The sequence below is a fragment of the Sorex araneus genome, chromosome 5 (genome assembly GCF_027595985.1).
Source record: "Sorex araneus isolate mSorAra2 chromosome 5, mSorAra2.pri, whole genome shotgun sequence".
Classification (NCBI taxonomy): Eukaryota; Metazoa; Chordata; class Mammalia; order Eulipotyphla; family Soricidae; genus Sorex; species Sorex araneus.
Window position 1 is genome coordinate 130,478,297 of NC_073306.1, and position 15,345 is coordinate 130,493,641.

The window sequence follows — 15,345 nt, forward strand, 5'->3', positions numbered from 1 at the left end:
CGTCTAAAGTCTCGGGTCATTCTGATGCGGCTGCCCCGGGGACCTACCTCATTTTAGGAACTAGGGTCCAGCACTGGCTTTGAGCCTGGCTGCACCCTGATATCCCTCTCGCACGCTAAAGACCAGCCCCCCTCCCCCACAGCCCTGCCCCCCACCCCCAGTGAGTCTGTTCACGGTTCAGGAGTGTGGCCCAGGCAGTGGGAAGTTTTAAAATCTGAAAGTCCCAAAACACCCAAGGTTGAGACCATTATGGTAGACACTGCACCCCCAGCACGGCGCTGATGCTAGCATATTCCTACCCATGTTCTCATGTACTTTTTTTTTAATTGAATCACTGTAAGATACAGTTACAAGCTTTCTTGTTTGAGTTTCAATCATACCATGATCAAACACCCATCCCTCCACCAGTGCACATCCTCTACCACCAATGCCCCCAGTATTCTCCCCCCTTTCCAACCCTCCCCCTGCCTCCATGGCAGATGGTTTCCCCCACACTCTCTCTCTCTCCTTTGGGGCATTATGGTTTGCAATACAGATACTGAGAGGCCATCATGTTTTTTCCTTTATCTACTTCCAGCACACATCTCCCATCCCGAACGATCCCTCCAACCATCATTGACTTAGTGACCCCTTCTCTATCCCAGCTGCCTTCTCCCCCAGTTCATGAGGCAGGCTTCCAACTCTGGGGCAATATTCCTGGCCCTTGTGTCTACTGTCCTTGGGTGTCCGTCTCATAGTATGTTATTTTATGTTCCACAAATGACACTCTTACACCTACATCTCTGTGCCTGCCTAGCCCAGTGGGCTCAGTGCCTGGCTGGTGGTTAGAGCCCTACAATTATTTGTAGGGGGGTAGATAAATGACTGAATGGCTATTTGGATGGGTGGAAGGGTTAATGCACAGGTGGATTGGGTGGATTCACGGATGGGAGAGGCTGGATGATATGGGTTTCAGGTGGGTGGATGATGGATGGGTGGAGGGAGGGAGGAGGGGGCCTGGGCATTTGGAAATGGATGGATGGATATGGAGGGACAGGGATGCCCAGCTGGAGGAATGGTGGGTGGACAGGGATCTAAGAGGATGAATAGGATGGTCATAAAGAATCATAGAAAACTTTAAGTGAATGTTAACTTTAAAACTTCAGGGCTGGGGTTGGAGCGACAGCACAGCGGGTAGGACATTTGCCTTGCATGTAGCCGACCCAGGTTCGATTCCCAGCATCCCATATGGTCCCCCGAGCACCGCCGAAATAATTACTGAGTGCAGAGCCAGGAGTAATCCCTGTGCATCGCTGGGTGTGACCCCAAAAGCAAAAAAAGGGGGGCTGGAGTGATAGCACGGTGGGTAGGGCATTTGCCTTGCACATGGCAGACCCAGGTTCGATTCCCAGCATCCCATATGGTCCCCCGAGCACCACCAGGAGTAATTCCTGAGTGCATGAGCCAGGAGTAACACCTGTGCATCACTGGGTGTGACCCAAAAAAGCAAATAAATAAATTAATTAAGTGCAGAGAAGGGACCACGATGACAGTGATGGTTGGAAGGGATTGTTCTGGACAGGAGATGTGGGCTGAAAGTAGGTAAAGGAACAAACCTGATAACCTCACAGTATGTGTGTTCCAAACCATAATGCCCAAAAGGAGAGAGACAGAGAGAGAGAAAGAGAGAGAGAGAGAGAGAGAGAGAGAGAGAGAGAGAGAGCATGCCAGAGGCAGGCTATGGGGGCAAGCAGGGAGGCAGGAGGGAAACTGGGGACACTGGTGGTGGAAGTATCCTTGGGAGGAACAGGTGTTGGGACACTGTATGACTGAAACCCGATCATCAGCGCTTTGTGACTCTGTATCTCACAGTGACTCAATTTTTAAAAATTAATAATTTAAAAAAATAATAAAAATAAAATGCACGTCAACCTTGCCAATGTAGAGGCTCCGTCTCATCCCCTTGAGTGCTTCCAAAAAGGGCCAACCCCAGGCCCTTTCTCAGACCTCCACTCCCTGACACTTCAGTGAGGCAGGCCCAGGTCTTCCTCGTGGTTTCAGAGTTCCTGTTTCCAGCCTGAGGCTGGAAGTGGGTTTCGACCCACTTCTAGAACTTTGCCCATTGCCCAGGTCCTCGCTTGAGGAGCCAGAGTCAGCTCCTTTGTGACTTGAGCGGGTCTGTGGGGTCTGAGCTACTGAGCCTCCCTCCCTGCCCACGCCGACAGACAGCACAGCCAGCTGGGCTGGCGGGGAGGCAGGTGTTGAGGGTGTTCCCAATCCCCTCTTCGCCAAAAAGGCACAGCCCTCCATCCTGCCTGCGCCCTCGAGGGTGGAGGAACGTCTCCTGGGCAGACTTTTCCCACTTCAGAGTCGCCTTCTACGCCATGGCCAGGCCAGGCTACCTGCACCCGTTTCCCTTCGATTCAGCTTGCAGGAACTTCATTCTGCAAGGATGGCGGCAACCCAGTTCCGGAAATGAAAAGTTAGCGCTTAGAGCACCTTTTGAGGACTCCAAATCAATCTGTAGTGGTTCAGGTCGAAGAGGGAGTGTTTCCTGGACCCCTTTTAGCTCCTTGAGTTCCAGAACATGAGAAACCCATTCCTTTCAGGCACCCCGTCCTTCCCCCAAAAAGATGAATGATGTGTTGATGGGCACTCGGCCACTCCGTGGCGCTCACGCTTCTGACCAGGAGAGCGGCTCCCTCCTGCTGCTCCTGTCCCTGGTGGGGTCCGGGTCCGAGAGCCGCAAGCCCACCCACACAGAAAGCTGGTTCTGTCTCTGGTTCTACTCTAGACACTGGAAATTGTCTCATCTCCAGGGAAATCCAGGTGGACCCATTAGAAGCGGCTCCAGGGGGTCCAATTAACATGGGCTGTTTTCAGAATCATTAGCTTCCTAATCCTCCCAGTGAGAGTGGAAAATGTGTGAACATTCACACAAGGCTCTCAGATTTAATGGGCCTAAGCAGCGCCCCCTCCCTCCCCCCTCCCCCGGGCTCAGAAGCTAAGAAGCACCACGCCCGCCCGCGATTACCATTGGGCAGGTGTCTGGCTGGTGCAGGGGTTCCCCTGTTCTGCAGGTGAGGAAACCAGACCCTCAGACACCTGGTCCACCACAGCTCTTTCCATGAGGATGTGAGCGTGACCGCGTCCATTCAATCCACTGCTTCCTTTGGAGAAAACAAGGGCTGGGCTTGGGGCTTGTATATTGGCCCCTGGGGGGTGGTGCAGGCCTCTGAGACATTGTTTGAATGGATGAATGGTCGATTGAATGGGGTGTATGTATCCTTGGGCAAGTTCTTACACACACACACACACACACACATACACACACACACACACACACACACACACACACACACCGCATGCACCTTTAATACTTTAATTTCTCATATTGAAACTAGACCTTACACTTCGGTCATTTGTACCCGTTACCTTCTTGGCTCCAGTATGCATGCATAATTTCTGGAATAGAGATGTGCGATGTTTGACTTGTTTGTGGGTCTGTGTTAACCGTAGTCTAAACTCTAATTACTCAAAATGTGGCTTCGAGATAATCCCATCAGCCTCACCTGGGACTGCAGATTTGGAATCTCATTTTAATAAGATCCTGGAGTGAATCTTGAGCACATCACTGGGTGAGGGGATACTACCCTCCCTCTCTTGGCCTCTTCTTGTAGCTGTCATCGAGGTTTTCTTTGTGTGAATATTTGTTTGCCATCCATCTCTTCTGTTAGACAGGAAGTAGCATAAGGACTGGGAATGTTTTCACTTACTGTTGGAACCTGGTTCCTAGCATATGCCTGGCACCTGTAGACAAGGGATGGATGGATGGATGGATGGATGGATGGATGGATGGATGGATGGATGGATGGATGGTTGGATAGATGGATGGATGAATGGATGGATGGATGGATGGATGGATGGACGGACAATGGATGCGTAGATGGATGAATGAGTGGATGAATGGAGGGATGCATGGATGTATGAGTAGGTGGATGGATGGATTGAAGCATGGGAGTGCAAGGATAAACGAGTAGATGGATAAATAGATAGGTAGATGGACAATGGATGGGTACATGGATGAATGAGTGGGTGAATGGAAGAGTAGATGAGTGGATGGATGGATGGGTGAGTGGTGGATGGATGGATGGATGAGTGGGTGGATGGATGGATGGGTGGATGGATCGATGGACAAATACACATATCCCAGAGGCCCTGGCTTAACTGTTTAGCTTAACATCCCTTAACCTCTAACCATCCCTAAGGAGCTGGGGGGAAGGAGGAGCCTTAGGGTTTCAGAGTCAGAAACAACTGGGAGAGAATCTCTGTCCCTCCCCGAGTGAGCGCCAGCTGCTCCGTTCTAGGTGCCCGCCTTGATCCAGGGCAGGAGGGGCTGGGAGGAGAGGGTCTGGCTGTGAGCTTCTCACCATGCAGACTCAGCCGTCGGGGTCACCGTGAGAATCCATTGGGAAAGCTCTGTGGCACCCACAGGTTGAGAAATTTCAGCTGGAACAATGCAAAGATTTGGCCACCTGCTGGACACCCTCCTACCTGGGGCATTCACTGACTGGGTCCAAGATCTGGGGGGCGTCATCTCTGCCCCCGGGACTCATGGCTCAGCACTCTTCCGAGGGGCACGAGTGAGAAAGTCACACATTACGCCAGTTAAAAGAACAAATCTGGGGCTGGAGCGACAGCACAGCGGGTAGGGCATTTGCCTTGCATGGGGCCAACCCGGGTTCGAGTCCCAGCATCCCATATGGTCCCCTGAGCACCGCCAGGAGTAATTCCTGAGTGCAGAGCCAGGAGTAATCCCTGTGCATCGCCGGGTGTGACCCAAAAAGCAAAAATATTAAAAAAAAAAAAGAACAAATCTGTGTCTTTTGAAAATCTTGCATTCCGCCGTGGAAGATCTCTCAGCACTGACGAAAGGCTGTTGCTCACCCACCTGCGAGTGCTGAGGGGACTCACAGACTTGTAGGCAGGCAGGCCGCCCCCTCCAGGGCTGCAGTTTGGGGACCCCCACTCCCACCCTCGCACACATGCAGATCAGGCCGCTGAAGGGGGTGGAGGCGAGGGGTTGCTCCCGGCCCCGTGAGCCCCGCGTGCCTCAGAGCCCGTAGGAATGTTTCTGTGGGCTTTGGAGTCGGTGAATATTTGCATATTTATTAAACATATTCAGAGATGTTTAATTCAGTAGCCTTTGCATGCCTAGGAACACTCGAATCTGAACATGGGCTTTCCCGTAAGGTTGAGCTGGTCCCTCCTCTGGTCCTGGGAGGAGTCAGTGCAGGGAGGGAAGGATGCGCCGAGGGGCCCCACTGGGTGCCAGGGCTTTCCTGCAGTGGGCACCACTGTTTAACATTCTTTCCTGTGTGGCACATGTCAAAATCTCATACCTGGAAGGTGCAAACCGCCCCCCCTCAGCCACCCCTGTTTTCACGCCTGCAGCTTGCGTGCTGTCCTGTCTGTCTACCTGTGGCAAAGGTGGCTGATGTGTCTCTTCTGCCACCTCAACTGCTTCCTGCTGTCACCCTCACACAGGACTCACAGCCGGGTCCGGCAAGGGGGTCATCGGGGTCGGGGGAGCCTGGGCATCCAGCCCAGTTCCCATGCACTGGCGGTGTGGGTCAAGCAGGGCCCTGGGCCTTCGGAACCCCATCTATTCATCAGCACGAAGGGGGGTTAGGGTGTGGGGTCACCTGCCTCCCTGTGCCTCCTGAGGGGACATGAGACACAGCTGGGGCCACGGCAGCTGGCCTGGCCACCGTGACACTACGAATAGACACTCACGCTGTTGGGGTCACCACGAGCTGCAATGTCATCATCCCAAGACAAGCCCAGGAGCCAGGCCCCCCCTTGTCCAGACCCCCAGCCTCTCTGCAAAGAGCTGCATGGCCTGGTGGGGTGACCAGAGTGTGGAAGTCACCCGGCACGTGTTTGCTTTTTTTTTTTTTTGGCTTTTGGGTCATACCCGGCGATGCACAGGGGACACTCCTGGCTCTGCACTCGGGAATTACCCCTGGTGGTGCTCAGGGGACCCTATGGGATGCTGGGAATGGAACCTGGGTCAGCCGTGTGCAAGGCAAACGCCCTACCCACTGTGCCATCACTCCAGCCCCGCACCCGGCACATGTTTAGACAACACCTTGGCACCTCCTGAGAGCTGGGCACCCGGCGACTGCATCACCCTCCTCGTCATCATCTCATTTCACCCACGTGCATCCCTGTGAGATTTCTCCCCACTTCCCAAGAGGCCTTCCATGTGCCCCCCCCCAACCAGAGTACCAGTGTCTGATGACCCAGGTGGTAAAGTTGGACTCAGAAATGGGTCTCAAAAAACCCATGTGCTTGAGAAAGGATGACTGGTTAAAGAAACTTTGGTACATCTGTCACTGTCCCCGTTGCACATTGTTTTGCTCGAGTGGGCACCAGTAATGTCTCCATTGTGAGACTTTTTACTGTTTTTGGCATATTGAATGCACCATGGCTAGCTTGCCAGGCTCTGCCATGTGGACGAGATACTCTCAGTAACTTGCTGGGCTCTCCGAGAGGGGCAGAGGAATCGAACCCGGGTCGGCCGCGTGTAAGGCAAACACCCTACCCACTACGCTATCGCTCCAGCCCATATGCAGCTGTTAGATAAAATAAAATCATGAAATTTTCATATGAGTGGATCAATGTGGAGAGCATCATGCTAAGTGAAATGAGTCAGAAAGAGAGGGACAGACCCAGAATGACTGCACCCATTTGTGGAATATAAAGTAACATAATAGGAGACTAACACCTAAGGACAGTTGAAATAAGGGTCAGGGGGATTGCCCCATGGCTTGGAAACCGATCTCATGCTCTGGGGGAAAAGGTAGGTGGGATGGAGGGAGGAGCACTAAGTAAATGATGGTTGAGGGACCGCTCGGGATAGTAGATGCCTGCTGAAAGTAGACTATGGACCAGACATGATGGCTGCTTGTCACCTATATTGCAAACCATAACACCCAAAAGGAGAGAGAGAGTAAGAGGGAATGTGCCTGCCACAGAGGCAGGGGGCGGGAAGGGGTGGGGGTGGCGGGAGGGAAACTGGGAACATTGGTGGTGGAGAATGGGCACTGGTGGAGGGATGGGTATCGAACATTGTTTCACTGAAACACGATCATGAAAGTTTGTAAGTCTGTAGGGGCTGGAGCAATAGCATAGCGGGTAGGGCATTTACCTTGCACTCGGCCGACCCGGGTTCGATTCCCAGCATCCTATATGGTCCCCTGAGCACCGCCAGGAGTAATTCCTGAGTGCAAAGACAGGAGGTAACCCCTGTGCAATGCCGGGTGTGACCCAAAAAGCAAAAAAAAAAAAAAAGAAAAGAAAAGAAAAAGAAAGTTTGTAAGTCTGTAAATGTATCTCCCAATGATTCATTAAAATTAATTAATTAATTAATTAAAATAAAAGAAATGGGTCTCCTGTGCCTCAGATGCAGAGGCTGAGGGAGACCTGGAGCTCGGGGGCCCCACCCAGAGACTTGCTCCCACAGGCTGGCGTCCTCCTCGGGGTACGTGTGTGGGCAGGCCATGGTTCTGCCCGCAGAGACCCTCACGTGTCCCTTTCTCCCTGCAGACAGCACCACGTCGGCCTCCCCGAGCAACCCCCAGCCCCTTGCCCGGTAAGTACCCACCAGGCCCTGCTCCTGCACTGATCCCCCCTGCCCCAGACCCTCTGGAAGGCAGAGACCCCCAAGCCAGCCCTCACTGGGACCTCAGAGTGACCTCCAACATGTCGCTCTGGGCCTCACTCCGCCCCATCCGGAAGAGGGGCCACTCCAGATGCCTTCCCCAGGAATGAACTAAACGGGGGCGGAAAGTTCCAGAACGGAGGTCTGAGGGTGTCTTTGGCTGTTTCTTTCTTCCCTTCCTCCTCCTCCTCTGCAGATTACTCAGGTCCTCCGTCCATCCCTCTCTCTCCCCTTCCCCTCCTCTGCCTTCCCCTCCCCTTCCAGTCCCTTGCCTTCTCTTCATGGCCTCTTGTCCTCCCTCTCTCCTGCTCCCTCCTCTGATCCCTTCTTCCTGCTCGAGCATCCCCCGCCCTGTCCAAAGCCCCAAAGCACAGGAGAGAAATGAGATGCAGTGCCCGGGGCTGAGAGCGTCCAGCATTAGCGGGGCAAGAGGTGGGAAATTAGAGACGGAAGCACAGTCTGGGGGCAGGTGCCCGTCCTTCGGGAGCTGCTACTCTTCCCGCCGTTAAGGAGGGACCCAGGGTTTAAGGACCCTCCTTCACAACGGCAAAGCTTCCCAGGCTGATGTGGCTTAACACCCCCGTTACATAAAAGCATATTCCCCGTACCCTGTGAAGTCCTTCTCAAATGGAGAGTGTCCCCCAGTTGCTACTATTGACCCCAAGCTCCTCCCTGGATCCAGGATCCGTCCAAGAAACTCAGGGTGGAGCAATAGTGTAGGGTAGGACACTTGTCTTGCACGTGGCCAACCCAGGTTCCCATATAGCCCCCCAGGACAGACAGGAGTGATCCCCGAGCACAGAATCAGGAGTAAGTTCTGAGTGCCACTGGATGTGGCCAGAAAGCAAGCAAGCAAAAAGACCAACAACAACCTTAGGAGTGGGGACAACTCTGAGTCCAGGACAGAGCTCATATGGACACAGACGCAGCTGAAAGTTCGAAGAGGCTCAACACCCCATCATTGGTCCAAATGCTACACTAACCGGAACCTAACCCTAACCCTATCACTAACCCTAACCCCATCCCTAACCCTATCCCTAACCCTAACCCTAACCCTAACCCCATCCCTAACCCTAGCCCCATCCCTAACCCTAACCCATAATTAATCCAAGCCTTTATACTAACCTTAACCCTAACCCTAACCCTATCCCTAACCCAGTCCTAACCCTCACTCAAACTTAACCCTAACCTAACCTAAAACTAATCTAGACACTGACACTAACCCTAACCTTAACCCTAGCCCTGAACTTAATCCTAATTCTAAACCTAACCTTAATCCTAATCGTAACCCAAATTTAACCCTAACCCAACCCAAGCCCAACCCAAAACTAACCCAGACACTAACACTAGCCCTAAGCCCAGCCCTACGCCAAACCCTAACTCTCAACCTAACCCTAAATTAACCCTAACCCAACCCTAAGCCTAACCCTAACCCTCCCTAAGCCAACCATGAACCGAGCCCTAATTCCAACCAAACCATAGTTCTAACCCAACCTTAACCCTAACCCAATCCTAACCCACCTCAAACCAACCATCACCCTAACCCTAACTCTAACCAAACCCAAATCCTAACCCTAACTCTAACCTTAACCTACTCCTACCCTCAGCCCAACCCTCACCTGAACCTGAACCCTAACCTAACCTTGTCTGCTGGCTTCTTTCTCCCAAGGTTTCGGGGTGCTGTGAGGTTTTGTGAGATAAAACGACTTTCTGACCTCGGAGTTAGGAAGCTTCAGAGTCCGTTTTGTCTCATCCCTCTCTAATCCCAGGAGGAGAAATTGTGGGTTGCTTTGGGCTTTGTTCTGTGGTGCTGGGAGGGCACTCAGGGTCTCCCCCGTGCAAGGCGAGTGTTCGCGTTCAGGCTGCAGAATTGGTTGTGCTGAGAAGCAGCCGTTGATGGTTTCAGGTTTCTCCCCCGTTTCCGAGGGACAGGTGTAATGTAAGAACATCTGCAGATACAGGTCTCAGCTTGGCCACGCACTGCCCACTGGGTCCACTTCTGGACACGTCCCAGCGTGGGGGCCTCGGTGCACCCCGGGCCTCCTGCTTTCACGAGTTTCTTGTGCATTTTGGAGCAAGTTCCCAGCCGTGAATCATGGTGGTAGCCCAAGAGGAGGAGGGAAGGTATGAGAACATGCTCTTAGAATTCCAGAAAATAGCTCCACGGTTCAGCTCCCTCGAGGCCATGGGCGCACCGCAGCTGTCAGAGCTCAGCCAGCAGGGGGCCCGGAGGGAGTGGGGTCAGGTGGTCTCTGTGACTCACCCCAACAAAGGTTGGCTTCCAGCCACAGACTCTCCAGTGGTCATTGGGGAGCATGCAAGGGCCATGCGCTCAGACTGACTCAGAGGCCCGCTGGTGTCCCCAGTTGTTGGATATCATTGGTTTGTCCTTTCCCCCTTGCCACTAGGAGCTTAGGTTTATCAGTCACACCCATCAAAGTGCTCCCGAGTCACTCCCATTCTTTTGTTTATCTGTAACCAATTCTACCAGTTTATCTGCTCTTCCCTTAATCAAACTCTGTTAATTGGTAAGGTCAGAACTTCCTAGGACACTGAATATTATAACATTGCCTTTCTCTCCTCTTTATGCCTTTTGAATAATTTACTTTAAAGCTATGTCTTTTTTGTATAGACACAAGAAGACAATATTATGCTTTTATAACTTAAGACTTAATTGGCCTCTATTCCCTCCTGGGCATCTGCTTTCTCCACTTAAGCCTCAGTTGCCCTCAGTTCCTAGCACCCCAAAGTAGGGTCCCCGACGTGGGACGGGAAGGATCCAGGGCAAGCGGTGAGTTATGTGCTACCCTGGCATCGAGATGGGCCTGGCCAAAGTGCCTAATTCTTAACTATAAGTTAAGAGCTTGATCATAGACAAATACTGTCATGATCCAATAGTAATTATGAGACTGGGACCCTGCCAGGGCTAGGAAAGACTGATTTGGCCTGAGCACTGTAGTCTGAGATTGAGATGGCCCCAGGAGAGCAATTCTATAAGCTTTAATGCATCTCTTATTGTGTCCATACAAAATGATTAATATTATGAATTCTTATATGTTTGCTGGCTGAGGAGAAGAGAAACACATTCATGGGACTCTGCCCTTGGGTGGGTCTTCCTGCTGAAAGAGAGATTCTGTCCTAGTGAAGGCATTCCCCTGAGAGATAGAACTATACCCCCTATGGATTGTAACCACACCTTTAGATAAGCCCCAGGCTGCTGGGGGACGGGGAGATTTAAGGTAGCTGTATGAGGGGGCAAGGGAGAGTTCCAGAGGAGAGTGTATAGAGGGAAGATTGGAATAAACTGCAAGTGAGACCAACCATCTTGGCTCCGTTCCTTCCTTCGCCTGCCACATCTTCGCCATCAACCTCCCCGGGGTGGGGGAAGCGGCTGGAGGCTACCGAACTCGGGTGGCGGGAGAGACGGCTGCTGCCCTAGGCCCTGTGCCTGGCTCGGTGTGGTGAGGTGTCCCTTCCCTCGCCCGCGCCCTTTCTTTTCTTTTTATTTTTAACAACTGGCGTCCCTGTGCGTGCACGAACCTCCAACCAGTGTACAACTAAAGGTAAGAATAGAGTTCGGTAGAACTCCACTCTAGAAAAGTTTGGTGGGAGAACAGAATTTTGTGGTGCAGTGAATTAAAATACTAGACTTACTGCCCCAGTAAGATGGGACAAAAACAGTGCCGCGAGAAGTCCACTCAAAATTTTTCGTGCAAAACTGAACGTGGCAAGTTTTTTATTGAATTAATTAAGCATTTTGCAAAGAGAACTGGGCATCGTGTTTCTCGGGACCAACTCCGGTCCTGCCTAAAAATTGTCTATAAGTTTCATCCCTGGTTTTCAGATAAGGGTACTTTAGAGCCTAAGGTTTGGGAAAAAATTAAGGATAATGTCTTTAAGGAATTTAAAGGAGGGGCTAAAATCCCCAAACAATTCTGGGTAACTTGGGAAATCATTAATTCCATTCTCAAAGCTTTGGAAGATACCTCCGAGGAGGAGGAAATTAGACATGCTATGGGAGGCTTTCCTCAGGAGTTAAACAGAGAGGATTTTAAATTTGAGGATGAAGTAAAGAAAGTTTCTACTACGGAGAGAGCCTTACCCTCAGCTCCTTCCATACCCAAGCCTAGAAAGAAGCCTGCTGCTCAATGCGTGGCTGCTCCCGTACCCAAACCCCGAAAGCAGCTCAAGGCGTTTCCAGTGCAGACACGTTCTCAGAGCAAAAATCACTCTGCCACTGAAGAATTAACGTTCTCTACTGACGTTAGACCAGAGAGACCACCATCTCCCTTGTATGACTCCACTTCTAGTGAATCAGAGGAAAGTGATGGGTATGATGAGCCAGCTACCACTTCCTCAGATTCTGAGTCTGAGAGCGTCTTGGTAGAGGAGGCTTCTCACAGAAGCCGCCGCCCTTCAACCAAGCGGCCTCCAGGTCGCTCGGGACATGCTCCCGACAGAAGCTTACAGCTGAGACCTCTCGACCGTAAATGGTCAATTCCACCCAGACCCCATGAGCTCCGTCTCTTTTTTCCCATCCAGCTAGAGGAAAATCAGTCTCCATCTTATGAAGGGTTAGGAATGGACTCACTCAGTAATTTTAAAAAGGCCTGTGCCTTGTACGGACCTACATCTCCGTACTGTAAGGAGTATCTTACAGGCTGGAGCAAAAAGGCTCATTGGGTACCTCAAGATTTTCACGTGGTTGCTAAGACGTGCTTAAGCCCTTCTCAGTATATGCAGTGGAGGATGTGGTTCAGTGATGAGGCCAAGGCAAAACTACAGAGCCTAGGCCACGCTGGACGAAAATTTTCAGGGATTAAATTGACTTATGAGATGTTAATAGGTGAAGGGAAATGGCACGACCCTAAAAAGCAAGTCACCTTGCCTTGTGCTGTGTTTGCTCATGTCCGCGACGCCGCTTTGTGGGCCTGGGAGAGGATTGATGCAGATGCTGAATTCAAGGGAAGCTATACAAAGATTATTCAGGGAGTCTCAGAACCTTATGCAGACTTCATAGGGAGACTGATGGAAGCCATAGAAAAGCAGGTGAAGGGAAAGGAAACTCAGGAGCTTTTGTCCAAACAATTGGCCTTTGAAAATGCTAATGAGGATTGCCAGGCCATTTTGCTCCCCATTAAGGAGAAGGAGGATATTATGGGATACTTGAAGGCATGTAGGAATGTTGGTTCTATCAAACATCAAGCACGTATTAATGCTGTTGAGGTCTATGCCATTCAGAGGCAAGATAAGGGTAAATGTTTTAATTGTGGGAGATCAGGCCACTTCCGCAAGGACTGCAGGGCACCTCCAAACCGTGCCACTGTGAGAGCGCCACCTGGACCTTGTCCACGATGCCGTACAGGAAATCATTGGGCCAGAGATTGTCCCTCCAATCTTGGTGTGGCTGCTGACCCCAATTCGGGAAACTTGCAGTGGGGCCAGCCCCAGGCCCCGCAAAATCAGGGGATGTTCCCAGCTGCAGCCCTTCTCCCCAGTATGGAGCTTCAGAGCTCCAGTCCGTAGATTCACTGCAACCAGCCACGGCAGGGAGCAATGCCTTGGATATTCCCTGTCCTGATACAGTTACCATCTGCCTCACCCAGAGTCCCTACACATTAAATTCTGAAGTAAAGGGACAAGATTTGAGCCCCCAGGTAGAAAGGGAGCTTGCTCAAGTGAACCTTGCAAGCAGCACATCAGGTTTTCATGGTTGTCTGGAGGATTTCCTGACAGTGAAAGTAAAGGCGTCTCCAATCTCTGACTCCACTCATGGAGTGCATCTAGAATCTCAGCGACAAGCGGCTGAGTTCAGGGAACAGGAAGCTATCCCGAGTATGGGATATGCGGAGCTGAGTTCTGTACCTAATGCGCAACAGGTTTTGAGCCAGGATAAAAGCAAGGAACTTTGGAATCAAAGAGCTGTGTCTGTTGGTGAATTTGCACTGGCTAACCGAGCAGAACTCTGTGTAAAAGGGCTCACCTACCCTGAGAGGCCTCAGTCAGGCCAGAGGTGGAGAAAGCCTTGTCTAGTTTCTAGTCTCAATTCCCAAGATCATCTGCCAGGAACTCAGTCTGGACAACCAAATCTCAGGCTTCTTATCAGAACCTGTGGTGATGTGCCAGTTCCAAGAAAGGTTATTCAAAGATTCAGGCTGGTACGTTTTTATTTTTGGGGAAGTGAACTCCCACTTCTAGTTCATGAGATGCCACCTCTGGGAAAACGGCTTCAGGGCCAGTGGGTACGTGGTTATTCTCCCACTCGGCAATTGCTTATTGACCCAGGAGGCACAAAGATGCCTCATTCCTGGGTGCTCACCCACTCAGCCACTATAGATGCTGAGTCTGGTGAGGGACAGAAGGCATTGTCACTAGGATACTTCTGCTTGTGTGTGTGTGTGTGCATAGTTATGAAGCAGGTTATTCTGGATATCAGAAAAGAGCTTCCAATGAGGGCCATAACTTGCCACATTGGTTTCTTCATATTCACATTGGAACTTCATATGGGTTTCTCCCATATTCCAGGGCTGGCTAATATAATCTCAAACTCAGTTTATGTTGTTGGTTTCTTCCCTGGTATTATGACTGTCTTTAAATGCATCAAACACTATAGTTCAAAAATTGCTTCAGCAGCTACAAGCTGTCTTACAAAAGTGCTCTGAATTTTTTTTTCCTTTTCCTTTGTTACTCATATCAGATCTCGTGCTGGTCTTACTGGATCATGACTTGAGCAGTTTTAAAAAAAAAAAAAAAAAAAAAAAAGGGAGGTATGCCCCGTTTGACTCCTTGTCCTTGACATTGTTTTCTTTAAAATTTTTGAATTTACCTCAAGGAGAGCCATTTACAACAGCTGAAAGGCATTCCCAGGAAGGTGCACAGGCTCAAGAAACTACTAATTCTCCTATTTAGATTAAAATTGACAAAAATTGGATAGCAGGGAGACTCCTCATTCGAGGAAAAGGCTATGTTTTTCTTTCAACAGATATCTCCACCAAGAAACTTTGAGTCTCGTTTTGCATTTCGTCAGGAGCCGAATTCATCTGCCTGCTTTAACTTTCAGAACTCTGCAGTTTTACAACCCTCCAAATTCCAGTCACAAGCCATCACCAAGCTGATTTCAGCTGGAAGCCACAAGGAAACCAGAGGAGGAGTTTGCATCAGAGGGCCTGCAGCAAAGGCCTCTAGCTCCTCTATCATATCACAAGGCCACATTAAGAGCATTCCTTGTATCCTTCTTTTACAGGTTGTAGAATGGAAAACGCCAGGACCCCATATTTTGGATTAATAATTCTTTACTTTTACCCTTTCCTTGGAATTCACAGGTGCCTCAGCTTCCAAAGGAGGAAAGAATGACTTTTAACAGGAACACCTTCTCATTTCTCTCTAGGATATCCATTTGTATTGGAGCTTTTCCTCTGTCTCTTTATCCACAGGCGTGGAGAAGTACCAAACCCCAATGGTCGAAGCCTCTAATAACTTTAAGAAGTATTTTTTCCAAACATAAGCTAGGTTGCACAGATATTACTGCCAGTGGACCTGACCAGAGAATGGCTGCATCCCTCTGCTGAAAGACTCCTGACAGAAGTTATGATGCTCCTGTTCCAGTGCTCCCTGCCTGATCCAGTACTTCATGAAATTCA

General features: G+C 50.6%; 1 protein-coding gene across 3 annotated transcripts in view; it reads left to right on the forward strand.

Annotated features, from left to right (window-relative positions):
• Nucleotides 1-15,345, forward strand: part of EYA2 (EYA transcriptional coactivator and phosphatase 2) — a 208,295-nt gene that overhangs the window by 79,669 nt on the left and 113,281 nt on the right. For 2 of the 3 annotated variants that reach the window (XM_055140851.1, XM_055140852.1), the window contains exon 3: nt 7,591-7,636. The exons of the other annotated variant lie outside the window; for it this stretch is intronic. In XM_055140851.1, coding sequence (XP_054996826.1) covers nt 7,591-7,636 — 46 coding nt within the window. The remainder of the gene's footprint in view (nt 1-7,590; nt 7,637-15,345) is intronic. 3 annotated transcript variants of the gene reach the window in all.